The 17,724-nt window shown below is 37.9% G+C and overlaps 1 protein-coding gene across 2 annotated transcripts in view; it reads right to left on the bottom strand.

Moving 5' to 3' along the window:
• Window positions 1-208: 208 nt before the first annotated feature.
• The window catches only part of DCC (DCC netrin 1 receptor), a 1,130,837-nt gene continuing 1,113,321 nt past the window's right edge, over window positions 209-17,724 (bottom strand). For both annotated transcript variants that reach the window (XM_027068985.2, XM_027068988.2), the window contains exons 28-29: window positions 7,942-8,084; window positions 209-5,571 (exon numbers count right to left, since the gene is read on the bottom strand). In XM_027068985.2, the coding sequence (XP_026924786.1) occupies window positions 5,482-5,571; window positions 7,942-8,084 (233 nt within the window). In that variant the 3' untranslated portion in view covers window positions 209-5,481. The remainder of the gene's footprint in view (window positions 5,572-7,941; window positions 8,085-17,724) is intronic.

Genomic DNA, 17,724 nt, shown 5'->3' with positions numbered 1-17,724 from the left:
TCTTGATTTTGGCTCAGGTTGTGATCTCAGGGTTGTGGAATTGAGCCCTGTGTGTCGAGCAAGGAGCCTGCTTAAGATTCTCCCTCCCTCCCCCTCCCCCTCTGCCCAACTCCCCCGCTCACATGCTCTCTCTCTAAAATAATTATATATATACATATATATATATATATACACATAAATAACTTGAAGAAAGAACTTTGTATCAAAACTTTATTTATTAAACAAAAAATGCACCATTGGAATAACATTTCTATAAAAAATGAATATGAGACTGTTCTACAGTGATTACAAAACCCCCTTTTTCCTCGTGTGGTAGTATACAAGATCAAGTGTAGAAACAGTCATTGTTTTAAACTGTAAGCAAGTATCCTTTCTCATAGAACAAGATTTACACTTAAATATTGCAATCACTAGTCTAATTTGGTTAACAATGCTAGAGTCTTGACAATGTAAAGAAACTCTTTGTAGGCTCAAAATACCTTTGTTTGTTTAAAGGTGTTTTGTAGCAACAAAAAATTTCTTTTTCCACTAAGGCTAGTTAAAGCTGTAGTATACCCATTTCTACCAAATAAACCTACCACTAGCACACTAACAATTTGAATTGCAAAGCCCTTTGAGAGAATGAGTAGCACTGATCTGCAAAATGCTGTCAGAATATTTTAGATTTGGTGTTATCTTGTTTGAATGACCCTGGAAAGGGAGAAGGTGGTAACGATGAAGCTTCAGTGGAGGCTTTGCCTGGACTTATCCTCATACTCAGCAATGGACAGTTCATTTCCAAAGTGGTCCCTCTGAGATATGGAACACTGCAGCTTTAATAGCCGTATCTAGATTCCCAACCAGATCTCCCTTTTTATCATAAATTATCCAAAAAGAAGCCACTCTAAATAATAAATTAAATATTACTTATAAAAAGTACACCCCAGACCCACCCACCCATCCCCCAAACAAGCTGACAATTCACAAAGTTCAGAATTGTCAGGTTTACCCTACAATAATAAAAAACAGCATTTCTCCTCCTCTCCAACATTCCTTTCTTGCATCTGAAAATACGCTTTCAGCACACAGTGAGATCCCTTGGCCCATGCATCTGTGACATCTTGCAGAGTTTTGCTGTTGCTCTCCAACCAACAAAAAATTATAGGATGGCAATGTACAAAGGCTCTCTACTGAGAGCAGGAGAAGAAATCCTTCAGAGTGCAGCCAGAAGTCGCCAAGTGAACGTTACCCAACAGTGGCAATGCAGAGCGCAGGAGTAAGATGTATTTGTGGATGTGGGCGTGGTATTTGGTCTCCTATATAACCTCACTGACCAGGAAATACTCAGGCATTTATTTTCATCATTACCTTTTGGAAGTAGGTATTTGGATAGCAAAGGACACTGAAACATGGGAATGTGTCTTTTTTCATTGGAATGGAATATCACACAAAGTGTCTGTGATTTTCTAAGTATCTACAGTAATTTAAAACATTGGAATCAAGCAAAAAGCTTTTCTCTGCAAAATTTAAGTGATTTCTGAAATTCATGAGAGAAATAGACATTATGAGTAAAATGTTGCTCTGAAAGAAATTTTTAAAAGAGAGAGAGATGGTAGACATGAGTATATGCCTGCTTCTGCAGCTCTAGAATGTTATGGGATCTGTGTTGTATACATGGTTATGAACGGGCTAGGATACTAGCCTCTGGCCTTCGGACAGTGTGCAATTGCATGAAGTAAACTAGTTGATTGAGGGAAGGAAAACAACCTTGTGCCACATCTATTTTAAGGTTCAGATGATTTTGTTTTCTGTAAGCATAACTAAAACTAGGGAATTTTTTCTATTTGTCTCTGTCTCATGGACTAGAAATGGAAGTTCTAAAACCACAATTTGAGTCTGGGATCCAATTTCATCTGAAATGGCACGGTGATTTCTTTAGAGGTGACTTTTTTTTTTGTTGGAGTTATAGTTCAGCTGCCATATATGAAACCCTCTATTAAATTTGGAGGAGATTTTAGTTATTTCTCTAAACAAAATCAAAAGACAGATGTATCAAAAGGGTGGATAAGAATGAGTAATCATCTTCCAATACAGACTATGAAGGTTTCCAGAAAAACCTACTTAGAAATGCTTTATTGGAAAAGCCGGTGAGTGCCAAACTTTAAAGTTTCCAAATATTGTTTGGAGCAACACACTAATGCAGGGTATCTCTCCTTTTGTAGCTCCTACCAAGGCAGAGGACCAAACATACATGTCGTTTTGACCACTCCTTATTTTGAAGAGAATAATGTTATATCCAATCTCTCATACGAAGTTTTAATAAATTCACCTCTTATATCCCTGGCTTGATCTGTTTTTTCTCTCTCCCTCTGTCTTTTTTTCCCCCCAGATTATTCAATTGAGTGTGCATTTTATAACACCCAAATGTAAAGTTCCATTATTTAAATATTCTAGAAGCTTATAGCCCTATTCTACAAAGAGGTAGCTATGAGTGTTTTTTTTATTGAATGCGAATCACTAAGAAACATTTAACTTTTGGCTACAGCATCCTCCAAATACGCTTTATGCATTTTGAGCTATCTGCATTTTTGTGCGTTTAACAAGTGCAGAAATTTCTAGAGGAAAGAAAAAGAGCTTTCTTATCGGTATGAAATACAAAAGAAATGTACCAAACTTTTTCAAGAGGAGGCTCTGGCCTGACAGTTCAGTGCAGTGTAGAGGAGGACTGAGCAGGCCCTGCCAAGTTTTATTTTCTTCTTTTTCAGGGAGAAATGAGCCCTGGTGGCAGAGCTGCTGGTTGGCTGTCAAACATCACCCTATGGGAGTCAGAGAGATTTATGAGCTTAAAGAGCCCTGGATGTTATGAACTAGGCTCGAAGTAGGAACAAAATAGAGGCTATCTTGCAGTGTTCACACATTGCTTCTTGTCAAGAGATCAGAAGACGGGGAAATTAAAAAATGACCTGAAAACTTGAGCAGGCAGTTGTATACATATGTGAACTCTTGGAGATAGTGGGGAGCAGAGTTTTACAAAAGCTGTGGTGAAGTCACTGCGCACTAAAACCATTGGGTAAAGGGCACGAGAGTCTCTTGAGAGGATTTAAATGGATTCTACTATATCTTCAAGGCATGAATCAAAGCCTTATTAGCATTACAAATTACTAAAACAAACCATTGTATTTCTTTAATGAAGAAAGTTTTAAGAGCATGCACCAGAAATATACCTCTCACCGAAAACAGATAATGCATATGTTCGTGTAGTTTCACCAATTTTTATTTATTAAGGTCAGTGACTTTGACTAGAGTCAACTAGAATTTTGTGAAATTCTAGTTCTCTTGATTGTCCAGATACAGTCTATAGATTGAAGACGTGACTCTGAAATTTGAGACTTGTAGCCAGTTTCAAACAGAGCACTCAGGATGTCATTCTTTGGGTAGAGAATACTTTCAGAGAATGTTCCTTGTTTATGACTATTAGAAAGGGGGGGCATTCTAGGACCTCGAGTGGTAAAGCTAGCCTATTGAACATTTTCTGAAGTAATGAATTATTTCTGCAATATTCGGGATTATGTTAGGAAATGCCTTGTTCCCGGTCAGCGGAAGGTTGTCTACCTAAGTGCCCAGATTTTGAACAAGAATAATCTGCCCTATAGAATAACGTCACATAGCTCTTCAGAAGAACTTCAAGAAAATCTTAGTATATTGAAGAAGCACTCTTGTTGAAGGAACAATTTCACAAATGGACCGGACTTTCTAATGAACCATTTGAACAAGCCCTCTCTTTGACATCAGATTTCCTTCCCGACATAAAACTGTAAAAAAATAATCTGAATTATTACTTCTGTTACAGTGCCATTTTGCTCAAAATATTTTATTCAGGGATTCATATATAATTACCCACCTAATAAAAGGAGCTATTAGGTTGTAAAGATCCTATCCCTTCCATGCTCTTTTAAAATTATGACCTACTCAAGCTTGAAATCAAAGACAGAGCTGAAAGGAATAATTCAGCTGAAACTCTCTTATTGGGTTTTCAAGTCGCCTAACTGATAAATATGCAAATTAGCTCCCTTTTGGCGATTCAGCTGCATAAACAGGGATTAACTCCAAATGCAGCTGAAAATTTAGAAATGAAAAGGGTGCACGCAAAGTGTTCTTAATTTCACCTAGTTCCAAGCTGTAGATAAACATGGCGATAGGAATTTAAAATTTTAGTTCACAATGAAGATGCAGCTCTGAAAAGCATCCACTGGATTTATAATGTGTCAGAAGCATCAAGAGGCACCTTCCTCTCTGCATCTCAGGCAGAGTGTAGGTTCCCTTGACAATAGGGCTTGGTGGTGGCCACTGACCAAAACTGCCCCCTCTGAGTCAGTGAGGAGCCTGTCGTGGAAAGTGACATCACTCAAAGGCAGGTACTGTGTGCAACTGCCTTCCATTTCACTTCCCTTCCTCAGGGCCTGTTCTCAGGGAGTCTGCCATTTCCACAGAGGGTGACAGGGATGTTGGTCAGGAGGCCAAGCAGTGTGTGGGAGCTGGCCACCTCATCCAAGGCTGGCAGCCATGGATAACTCAGGAAGGGACAGGACGGAGGGGGGGAAACACTTCCGTCCAGACTTCTGAGGAAGATGGCCTTGGTGAAGCTTTGAAATGTCATCACAGTGTGATATGGCACAAAAGCCACCCAAATTGAAAAGTGTCCTATTACAAGCTTAAGCACATAATTACCGTGTGTCTGACAAGATTGCATATTGTGTCCTCTTTCAGGAAACAGACTCCTACCGGCAAGACACCACTAGTTGCAGATTTTTATATTCCCGCTCTTCAGACACAAATATTAACCAAGGGCAGATTGACAAATACTTGCAAAAATGGGTGAATTTTATAGCCGCTTGCTAATTAATACCCACCACTGGTGCAAGATGAATGTCTGAGTTACAAAACATAAGCCTTCGCTGCCTTTTGTTGACTTATTTACTTTTTGTGCTGTCAAGAAAACATCCAATCCTTTGGTGCTATGTAGTGAGAGAATTTCCGTGGGCGCTTTGTACTTTGAAGTTGAAAACGAAATAATGAGCTTGCACTGATTTGCCACGGGATGGGACAGGCTTCAATAATGCACTTGCATTTTGTGAGACTAGACCTACAGGAAAAGGAAATGACAGGCCTCGATGAAGGAAAACATAAGCATTAGTTATGACGGTGTGGTCACTGCAATGGCAAAGACCCAGGACTAGTCTAGCAGCTTCAGCTTTGACATTGCAGTGAAGACGTTTATTTACTTTTGTTTAGGGACCCCATAGTAATCATTGTGAAATTCCTGATGCCTATGAAAGAAGGGACACTTATTCCTTCTGAACTGCTTCAGGATCCTCCGTGAGTGGTCCTGATTGTTGACCTGTACACTGGTTAAGAGTTCTTGGACACAGGTGTGCTGTTTATGGGTAATTGGTATGCTGCAAAGTTCCCGGAAAATACACCTCATCAATTGGGTAATACGTGTTAAAAGGCCGAGCCTGTGATGGCATTAAGTTGCTTCATTAGCCCTTCCAAACTTGCCATTTGTTCACTCAAATCATCCTGTTCATACACCTACAGAAAGAATGAAAACAAAAGTTAGGACAGGTGAACATCAATACATTCCCTTGATGAAGGCAGTGGCCATGTCTAGTTGGTTTACTCTGTATTCTCAAGCATGACACAGTGGCTCATAGCCATAGCGAGAGGCTGTGCTCAGAATAGAAGCATTGAATGAAGATGTCAATAAGAGAGGTGGTAAGGAGAGTAATGATTGCATACTGTTTCACTAACTTCATCCCTGTGTTGAGGAAAAAGCTTTAGAGTGAAAAGAAAAAAAAATCTCATTTCACACTGTCTGTGTGGTCTCAGTTAAGTTAGTGAGCCTCTTGGATATACAGTTCTTCTCAGCAACAAAATGATGATTTCTATTTCATAGGCTAAGTATCTTGTAGCATGTTTAGTGACTATCACAGTGGCCAGGACATGGTTCATATTCAATATGTTCTCCTTTTTCCTTCCCATCTCATCCAGCAGGATATGAACACAATGTATATCACCATGTTTCTTTTCTTCATAACACAACATAGGTACATTTTTGTGTGGGAGTTTGATGGGCTTTGCCTTGATCAGTGAAAGGTCTGAAGATTATGGCTTTGTTTTGTGGGTGGAAACAAAATTCTCGCCCCAAACCAGAGTTGGCTATGTGCACAGCACAGTAGTAAAGGCAATCTTATAGCCACCAATATTATTGGTGGGTAAAATGAAGAGGTCAACCTGCAGAAGTCTTAATGAAATATTCTCTATAACAGCTTTTTTCTTTCTTGTCTCAACATACCCTTTATTTTGACTAATGTAGATCTGCCCTACTTGATCATTCTTGGCCATTCATTTGATTTAGTTATTGGGCTAATGAGGCCTGAGTCATGATTTCTAGTTCTGTATAGGACAGAAAGCATTACTCACTACCTGGTCAGAATGTGTATCTAATCCTGCCAAATAAATACTGTTGATCCCAAGAGAACACTGGTGGAGCTTATATGGGGGGTAGGTCCTCACTCACTCTAGCACCGAGGAAACAGCTGAAAATGCATGGTATTAAACTAGTTGAAAATGGTATGTCTTGCAGAAATCTCAGCATGTCAGTGAATGATTTGGTCATATACCATATAATCTCCAGAGCTGAATGGGAATTGAAAAGTGGACAATTTGGCTCAAAAGACTGGTCTACATATGAAGAGTGAGGTTGAAGGGAGGTGATTAGTTGATAACTCATTTCCTAACATGTTTGTTGGTTGTTTTTCTTGAATTATCTAGGTATCATTGTGTAGCACAGCAATCACTAGCCACATGCAGCTATTGGATTTTTGAAATGTGACTAGTCTGATTTGGAATGTGTTATACGTATAAAATACACACCAGATTCTGAACACTTAGTACAAAAAATGTAAAATATCTTTTTAACATCTTTTTAATATTTATTACACAATGGTAACATTTTGGAAATATTGGGTCAAATGAAAGATATTGTTAAAATTAATCTCATTTATTTTTACATCTTTTAATGTGGCTTCTAGGAAATTTAAAATTACACATGTAGTTCATATTATATGTCTATAGGACAGTGCTGATCTAGATTAGTAATTTTACTGCTTTTAATATTATACCTTTGGCTATCACTCCTTAGAATCAAACTTAAATGCATATTGGTTCATCTGACATTACAAGATGAGCTATATTACATAAATTTAGGAATCTGATCTGACTTGAGATATGGCCAACCAACCCTGAGACTAAACAAATATCGTACTAAACAGCCAAATCCTGAAAAGTAGTGCAATGGATTCCTATAAATTTGAATCTTTTTAAAGCATACAAAAAGGTATGTTAATCATATAACATACTTGTACCAAACATTCACACACATACACATATTCAGTAGTTTCCAAGTAGTTAAAATATCTTATTGTTTGCAGTACCGGAAACAATAAAGTTAAGAAAAAAAAATTGTACATTCAAATGAGATGATTCTAACCTGTTATTTCATCTTTTTTCCCCCTTTCACTGTGATTTTTCAAGGCACATAGGTCAGTTTTTTGCTCTCCTTTCAAATGCTTTCCCTTGAATTATATTCAGAAACACTCCAGAGTTTTCTAAATTTCTGCTTTTAGGTAGCATCTTTTCAAATCTCCCTTACAATGCATTTGGGGAGAACTATTTTGCTCTCTCAAAATTTAGATTTTTGGTCTCCACTCATTTTCTTTCTGAGTTTTCTAATGTGATCACTTTTCAGCTTTTTCCTCTAGCTACAAACTTTTCCTCTCAAATAACTAAATAAAGTCACACATTCTGTAGTCATCTGCTTGTGTTTTTAAGATTGCTTTTTGAGTACAGCAGTAGTCACTGCTTCACCTGATGCAGCATAAATTTCAAGGATGGCCTTACATTGGCTGGATCCTCTGTTGCTTTGTGGCTTTCCTCAGATACTTCAGGAGCTGTTGGCACAGATACAGGAAGCAAAGGAGATCTTGCCTTACCAGCCAACCCAAGAGAGGCTGTTTTAACATGAGTCTTGGGAAGAGCAGGCCCTGAAATAGAAAACACAGAGTGATGAAAGTAATGTATAAAACATTCTGGGGAAAAATCTCTCAAGTGTGTAAGCCAATTCCAGTGGGTTGGCATTGATTCTAGGTTATTGTTCATTCTGTAGTATAGAGATGGATTATGACACAATAAATGGGCTCATTTTATTTCTATTGAATGGAAGACAAATTCTGATTACGTCTCTTCAGATGAATCTTCACCAGTCATATGTAATTTCAAGTGGATTCCAAATCATGCTGTGAAAAGGTTGCCTGGGCATTCCAGACTGTTCATCACACCCTACAAAGTGTCAGTGGAAGTCATTTGGTGCCGGTCTCAGCTTTGGGCCAGAAAGCCCTGTGTTAGCCTGCCTAAATGAAGCCTAAATTGTTGAACAGTACCGAGGGATATTTGTGCAATTAAAAGGTATGGTCACTCCTGGTCTCCAAAGAGTATTAGATGTGATAGTAAAACAAAATCCTTCATGGCTAAACTGATAGAATCTCATTATTAATTCTCTTTTGGGGGGAAAAAAGTTATTCTGTCCTTACCAGTATAGCTTCTCTCAAAAAAAGAAATTCTAATGTTCATGAAAATCATTTGTGGGAACTGCTGAGTTTCTACTAGATGACATTTCTGTTATAAACAATGGCTATCTTTTCTTGGGGGATCTGAAATTTGCCTTATAAATCCTGCTTAGCTTAGAGCAGTCATATTTGTCCTTAGAGCCTAAAATAAAAGTTTTATGAAGGCTTACTGAATCAGCTAGTATACCTCACATGCCTAAGGACTTTGTCATTCTTAGCTTTGTAACCAAAACCTCAGCATAGAAGGTATTGAATTAAACCATGGAAAGAAGTTTGCCCAAGTTCTCTTGTATCATCAGTGACATTTGAGTTCTAATGATCCTAACAGTGTACTAATGCAAAATCTGGGGGGAAATTTTTCGTTTTGATCATACTTTGGTACACATAATCCTAGTTAATAAAACTCAGAGGTTATTCTACAATCAAAGAAATAGCGCACGCTTGCTTATTGGGAAAAAGTAATGCAAACAGTCTAATAGGCCAGCAGTTGGGTATATGCTAGGCAAAATAGCATGATAAATCATAACAAAGAAACTTTTCTCATCCCTTCATCTTTATATGGCTTGACATGAATTCCTTCATACTTGTTTTCTTTCACTCTTAAACTTCAGGGATCAAAAGTTTGCAGTTGGAGTGATTTATCACTAGAGGGTGATCTTAAGTTTTTGGTAGCTCAGATGAAAAGAAGTACAGAGACAGGAGTATGAATCATTTTCTTTAAGAGAGAATATAATATTAACTGAATGTCTACTAAACTCTAGACCTATGCTAAGTACTTTGTCATTTTAGGCAAAATAACATAGTGGGGAGACTTTGGGATTTATCAGTCTAATCTACATTCAGATCCTAGAAAGCTCAGCTGTGTACTAGCCACGTAATCCCTTGGTTAACTGACTTAACTTTCCTTGCCTGTTTAGTCTTCTGTAAAAGGGGAATGATAATTTGTGAGGATTAAATAAGATGAGGTAATTAAAGTGGTTGGTGCCTATAACTTGTTCAAAGAGGGCAACCTATTATTAATATTTAATTTTCAAAACAATTCTACCAAATGCCATTATTGTCAGTTCATATATGAGAATGCCAAAGTGGAGAGAAATTAACTTACCCAAGCTCACACATTTAGAAAAGGGCAGGCAGAGGAAAGGTTTGTACCAAGATATAACTAACTCCACTGAACAAATTAAGGTTCTATCATTAATGTGTTGATCTAGCCCATCCAATATAACTAACTTGAGGGTAGAAACTATTTATTGTATTATGGTTTCTCATGGTTGAATTGAGTTTTAACATAAAGGGGCAAACAAAATTCTAATAAACCTCTGCATGAATTTAAACTACTTTTATTACAATTCTATTTAAATACATATAAACATAACACATGGCATAGCTTTTATAAACTTGTAGTTCTTATACTGTGCTATTAAACCAAAACACATTTTTTTTTTAATTAAAAAAATTTTTTTTTAATATTTACTTTTGAGACAGAGAGAGACAGAGCATGAACAGGGGAGGGGCAGAGAGAGAGGGAGACACAGAATCTGAAGCAGGCTCCAGGCTCTGAGCTGTCAGCCCAGAGCCCGACACGGGGCTTGAACTCACAGACTGTCAGATCGTGACCTGAGCCGAAGTCGGATGCTTAACCGACCGAGCCACCCAGCCGCCCCATAAACCAAAACACATTTAAAATCAAATAGCAAAGTCCTATAAAAATAGCACAATTTAAAGTTACATCATTTATTTAATATGACGGATGAGGTAGTTTGGATAAAACAAAACAGCCATATAAATGTGGTACTGACCTCTATGTCAAAAGTCATTTTGGATTTGTCTTATATGCTCAGTTTTCACTACCAATTTCCTCTGGTTGAACAAGAGGCAAACCTTCTTTCTTCTGCAGAATGTAATGCCAGCTAGTCTCCATTGGATATGAACAAAATATTTGTATATTAAATCTACCTCTTTCATTTTTCTCTTTAGACTATGACTATAAACGCAGTGTTCTTGGAGCCAACTTAGTTGTAAACTCAAAGGCAGGAACTAAAACCCCTGGCAAAGTGATGCTATAAAATGGCTCTCCAGATGCTCCAATATATGTGGTTGACATTAATATTGTAGATAATTAAGTGAAAACACAAAGTTTAAAGAGGAATTTTCATAGAGGGCTGGTGAACCTTGAGAAGGTAGCTATTGAACCCCTACTTTGAGTTACAGTTTCTGGATTATGTTTATCTTCCCTTCTAGAATGTTCACCATGCTTTGCTTAAATCTGAGTTTAGCTTTATTGCCACAGAAAGCTGCTTCTCTTAGAACATTCCACGAGCCACCTCTTCCTTCCCTATATTTAATAGAGTAGGTGCACTTTAAAAACTAACACGGATTTCTGTACATATCCTTATTTACCTTTTATTTTTATCTCTAATTTTGACTTAGGTTTTCTTGATTATGAAATCTACTTATTTATTTTTAACTTTTAGCTTTAAAATTTTTAATAAACTAAACTATGTCTGAAAAATTGACACTTCAACTCTTAAACATATGCAGTGTGTGTCTAATGCATATTGGAAATCAATTCACTTTAACATAGATATCTGCAAAGAGAATGACACAAGAAAAAGTCAGTAACAAAAGCATAGCTTATTGTGTAGGAAATTCAAACAAGCTGTGCCTGTTTCATCCTAGGAAAGATACAAGAAAAAAGATTATTTTAGAATTTGTTAGATTGTTCTATAGAATTCCCTAATATTTACTTGAGTACTTTTTTTTTTGGTAGTTTTACATGTGGGGAAATTATAGTTCTCACTATAAAAGTATATTTTGATGGTGTATTTTCTGCCCTGGATCCTAAACACTTGGGGAGATCCACAGTGTATTATACTGCATCTAAAATACTTATATTACAATATGATGCAAGTATGCCTAAAGAGTACCATAATTCAGACCTATTATAAAGATCATTATAATAATTGATTTTCTCTAGTGTCCAGGCAACAGTTATACATTCAGAACCTACTGAGTATTGAACAATATACAAGACACTGCATTTTACAAAAGGAACCAAAGACATTGTTTCAGCTTCAAAGACCACACAGAGTGTTTAAACCTCAAGTGACTGCCTTTTCTCAAGTAATATTCACAGATTCAAAGAAATTCAGAATGCTGGCCCCTTGAGGGCTCTCGGAGTTTATCTAGTGACCTTCCCTTTAGTTTGCTGAACAGAACACTGAGGTCCCTGGAGATCAAAAGATCAAGGTTGAATTAAATTCCATGAAATTCCAGTATAGGTGAAGAATCTGAACCCTTGTTTAGAGTTCATTGTTAATAGGGTTTGTCTGATGTAGTTTATGGCCTTAAATATTTTTCTTTCCCTTTCCTGGATGGGAATTAAGAAAAGAGTATAAGGGATATTTCTCAGGAGGGATTTTCCAGTATCCAAAAAGACAACTTGGGTCCCAAAACTGCCCTTAGGAAAGGGGAGCAGATACCGTAAAACAAAGACTCCTATGAAAACATGCTATATTTGAAAGCGGATGCTCATGTTCTTACATGTGCACTAGCTCTGTTGCTATGTTATATTTGCATTTGGATAGATTCAGCATTTTCTACTCTGAACCACCAGGACACTGGTGAAACTTGGGTCCTCACAAGCTCACCAAGTTGAACCTCTTCCCTTACTTACGTACTCGTAGTTCACCATGTGTTACAGGTTCCTGTCTGGATTTTCTAGTGTGCATCCTTATCCTTCACAGGGTCATGAGACATGCCTTTAATCCTTTACCTTGTGGCTTACTCCAATGGTTAAATTCTGAATTCATTTTCTACACCATTCAAACCAAACAAACATCTTTATATGAAATCACCAGTCTCATGGCATCAACTGTGTTCAAGTGAGAAAGTGGCATAATCATTTAGCATTTGTATTAGAAAGTGATGGCTGGGAGCTCAGTCCAATCTGAAGAGGACACTGGGAGCCATCTTGCTGCTTCTTACCTACTGAGGAATTCCAGTTGTTGAGGGACCATTCCTTCATACTGAAGCTTCCTAGATTTCAGTAACGGGGGGGGGGGGAGGGGTGTCTCCACACTTCGTCCATTGTGGTTTGGCCTTTTCTACACTGCCCTCAGAAACCAGTTTAAAAGCCAGCTTTGTTCTTGCAGCCCTGGTCCCCCCTATTCTCTATGTACTCATTCTTCACCCTAGGCTGCCTTTGCTGTACCCGGGGGTATTTGGACACACTAAAAGAGAACCACAATCCTACTCTCGCAAAGAACTCATGGAAACAGAAGCAATTAGAGAAACCATTGACATTAGGGTATTGAACTTCTGTTCTTCAATGTTGAGAATGACAGAATTTTTTTTTAATTTTTTAAATGTTTTACTTATTTTTGAGACAGGGAGAGACAGAGCATGAACAGGGGAGGGTCAGAGAGAGGGAGACACAGAATCTGAAACAGGCTCCAGGCTCTGAGCTGTCAGCACAGAGCCCGACGTGGGGCTCGAACCCACGGACCGCGAGATCATGACCTGAGCCGAAGTCGGCTGCTTAACCGATTGAGCCACCCATGCGCCCCGAGAAATGACAGAATTTTTGATAGCTTTTCCTACTTTTTGTAGATCTAGGGAGTAACCAAAAGAAAGACAAAAATTAAAAGAATTATTTCTATGGCTCTCAGCTACTAATCTAACCTTAACCTGGTAGTCAAGATTCTCTGTGATCACTCCCAAATATGAAGGATGACTTTCAGATGTGAACAAGGAAACCCATGTCACTTTCAGAGAGGATGTGAACAAAGCTGAGGGGGGGGGGGGCAGAAGTGATAAGAGGGCTGGCACTGGTGCTCTGAAGAATTGTCTCCCTACAGACTGGCCTCTGAGAGATGAGAGGTTCCCAATCCTGAAGACCAACCTGGTCTTCATGACAAAAGGCTTCTGATTTCTTGTATGACTTACTTTTTTTCTTCTCATGAGAGTAAAATATGTATGATCTATACAATAAATTCCGAAAAGAGAATGTGTGTTCAAAGAAATAAATATTGAAATTGAGTCCTAACTTGGGACTTAGGAGTCCCAATTGTATAGTTTTGTGACTGTGGCTCCACAGCCTACTCTTTTGGTCTCAATTTCTTTGTTATCTATAAAGGTCTAACAATCTAATCTTTAAGCGATTAACTAAAAAGTATACAAGGAAGGAGAACACAGCTGTTCTACCTGTACTTAACTTTACATTTGGATTTCTTTGCTCTCCATAAGATTCAGGAAGCATCAGTTAATCCAAGGTAAAAAATGAATCCAAAGAAATCTCTGGCAAGTATATCCTTAAAATTCAATTACTATAATGTAGGAGTTGAACTGGTGCCTTCCACAAGAAAATGTTCTATTATTTTCTCTTAAAATTATTAATGAGAAACCATAACAATTCTGGTTGTTTCGCTGTTTTATTTCAAGTTAACAATGGACAATTCAACTGAAAATAGGCAATGTTAAATTACTGTGAGTTTACATTACCCATGATTAATTGAAAAATTTAAATTTACAAATGCTCAATCTGAAACCACTATAGATTTCCCCCTACCCAGGGTGCATGTTGAAGAAGTGTTTCAGGCGACCCTTAGGTAGAACACATGATGCTGATGTGCTAAATAAATGGTCCTACAACGATATACAACTAATTAAGTGAGCACTGCTTTGGTTTTAATGTTACTTTCCTCAGCAGGACCCACTAAGGGGATAAAATACAAATGAAGCTGAAGATCTCAGATGGGCCAGCCGTGTGCATCAGGTGTAGATAAGCAGCCTCAGCAGGAATTTACTGTTTTAAGCTTTATTGTCACAGTACAGTTATTAAACATTTCATTTGCTCATTAGGTACATAATGTATGACTGCCAGGTGCAAACTCCTGCTAGCATCTTTCTGCAGAGGGTTCTCCCAACTCAAATGATTCTTGGTGAGAAATGTGAAATTAGGCTGCAGCAGGAATGGAGTGGGCAGAGTCCCATGAGTCAAATCAGAGGCCAGTGGGGAGCATGATTTTGATTTCAATATTAATTTTAACATCTTTGCCTACTTTTTCCTATTTTCTGTCTCATTTTCCACTTCCTCACCCTTAAGAATACAGATAAAATGGGTAGTTTTGAAGAGGCTTGGGTTCACATCTCCACTTGGTTTCTGACTCATTCTGTGATGCCTGACAAATGAAATGGCCTGTCTTGGTCTAGTTTCTATGTGAACCATAATTTCATTCTCACATATATTTACTATTAAATAACTACTTTGTTCTTTGGGGGAAAATGGACGTATCATACAGTCATACACACGTCTCACATGCAAAGAGCTTTTGAGGCTTTGGAAGAAATAAGAAACATGTACACAGGAAATGTGTAATATTCTCTAGCTTTTCATGTTGACAATATATTGAACAAAAAGTGAGTGGCTGTATTAATCTTGATACAATAGCCTCAGGCATTCCTCCTGAGTGATCGAATTTCAAGCATGTAAGCTTTGGCATCAATCTTAAAGCATTTAGTCTACCTTGTGTATTCTATTTTAAAGGTGAGAAACATACCTAAAAGTCACTTCTGGGGACAGAAGCTTTGTGCTCTTCTAACCTTCTCCTCTCTCTTGAAAAATAAGGGAAACACCGAGGGTGTGTTAATGAGGTGCTTCTGCCCACCTCTCTACCCCTTTGTAACCCTCCCCCCCTCACGTAAGTTGAAAAGGAGGGGCTACTGTGAATAACAAGTAAGGTGGCTTTCATTGAGCTACCTCTCTGTGGAAGGTGAGAAGGTGGGACTAATATGCTATCACTTCTCAAGTTCTTAAACCTGCCTGTGCTCTGACTCCTAATTCTTTGGCCTTGAACTTTCTGAAGGCTGCATTCCTTAAGCAAAGAAGGAAAGGCCCTAACTTCAGCAGGGCAAGTAGGTCTCTACTGTCTGTTGTAGCTCACAGCTCATGGGTCCAATAGTACTGCAGCCAGGGAGGGCCACTACTCCCAGCCACTACTACCCAGTTATTCCAGAGTTATTACATGATTTGCTAGGATCCCTGATTTCCATTTGGTTATCAGCATCTTTTTTGTCTATTATATCCATGAACTGGAACCCAGAGAAAGAAAGGGTAAAACTCAGGGGCCCTCTCCCTGTCCCAGAGGTACATAAACTCCAGTAACACATCTTCACCTACATCGTCTTATATACTCTTTAAAAATAGGCCTTTTAAATAATATCTTCATTACTCATGTCTTGGAGGTGGGAAAGTCAAAGTTCAAAGAAGATAAGGGACTTGCTCAAAGCTATTCAACTGGTAAGTGGGGGTTGACTACTATATTCTTAAAGTATATGCTTTTTCTTAGAGAAAAAGAAAAAATAAAATTCTACAAAGTAGGCTCTGAAGAAAAGCAGAGTGAAGTGGACAAGAGATTGTTATGCTGGAAAGAGAAGGAGAGTGTGGGCAGGAGAAGAAGAGAGAGAAGACAAGTTACAGTGTGAAATGGTGGTGGTGGTGGTGGTGATGGAGAGAGTAGAAGAAGGAATAAATCAGCATATTCCTGCTTTCTTCACTATCTTGATCCCAGTTAGACTCATTTCCAGCTAAGCAGTGAAACAGTGTGAACATAAACATCATAACATCATATAACTGAAATCTCCTGATGCCTTGGAGAAGACTCATAAATATGGTTTATTATTAAGTAGATAGTTTGAGTTTGCCTTTGTTTGAATAATGCAAGGGTGAAAAATGTCTTCAAATATCTTTCCTCTTTTGTACCCCTTTTTCCTTTTGGGATGCCACTCCCCTACACACTGCCCCTATACCCTTCTTCCTGGATACCCAAAATGAAACACCAAGAGCCATCATACAGCACTACATCCTTCCCCATAAGAGAAAATGATCCAATAATTTAACTACTGACAAACTGTTAGTAGCTTATCATCTTTCCCTTCTTGGGTTTATTTATATTTTTTACAGTTAAATATTAGAAAGGGCAACATTTTGGATGCTTTTATTTTACTAATGAGTTTTCTTTCACCATTGCACCAGGGTAGAAGAGATGCTCTTGCTTCCTAGGAAATTCCTCAAATCTGATGTTGATATTTTTCTGTCTTCTTTTTTCTCTAGGTGACAGGTGTCTAACTTATGCTTGAAGTACTAAATAATAATCCAACAGGTATGTTGATTCCTTCTCTGAGGTAATACCAAGATCTAATAGACCCAATTAAGAAGACATGCTTTCTTAGTTCTACCTATTTGTGTTCTGTTGCACATTGGAATCTAAGTCCTGGATTCACTGGGCCAACAGTAACTGAAGAAAATAGCAAAGTTTCCAAAATACTGGAGGGAAGAAAGTGATCAACTGTGTTGAAGACATGAGTTAAATATTGTCCCAGATGGCTCTGAATCGATTAAAAACCCTGTATACAAGGGAGGTGTTTATTTTACATTTATAATGGGTAAGGGAGAGCTTTACAGAAGGATTTAAAGGGATCTAGAAATAGTTGTTCTATAAAGTTTATGTTGGAAAATAGTTACTAAGGATGAATAAGAAGCCCTCAAGGACAAAAACACTATCTAATGTGTCTTGTTGTCCTTAGGACCTACAGCAGTGCCTAATCAATACAGAGTAGAGCTGACATCATACTTTGTGGAATTTATTCCTGGAAACAAGCTAACAATAAGCAGAGGAGGCTGTAGAGATTCTGCACTCATAATTCAGTTTGTTTCTGCTTCTTCTTGATTTAGGTACATTCTAGAATAGAAAGGTTTCAGGAAAATCATCAATGATCATGAGAAATGAATTCACCAGAACACTTCTAGATCTCCCCCTTTCTTTTGATGCTTTTCTTAGGTTTCCTGATCACTTATTAACAAGAGAGAAACTACAAAATCAAAACTAAACACCTGAATTGTTTATTGGCAGGCTCCCACAACTCAAGTTATATAGGTCTACTCTGACTTCCTATGTTATTTTGCATATAATGCCCAAGTCAAGAGGCCTCTCAGTTAATTTCCTGGATATTTCAGATCATTTTTAGATAGTTTGCTATTAAAGGGATATTTGTAGCT

The sequence above is a fragment of the Acinonyx jubatus genome, chromosome D3 (assembly GCF_027475565.1).
Source record: "Acinonyx jubatus isolate Ajub_Pintada_27869175 chromosome D3, VMU_Ajub_asm_v1.0, whole genome shotgun sequence".
In the NCBI taxonomy this organism is placed as follows: Eukaryota; Metazoa; Chordata; class Mammalia; order Carnivora; family Felidae; genus Acinonyx; species Acinonyx jubatus.
Note: the sequence above shows the minus strand (reverse complement) of the source record. Positions and strands in the feature narration are given on the sequence as shown.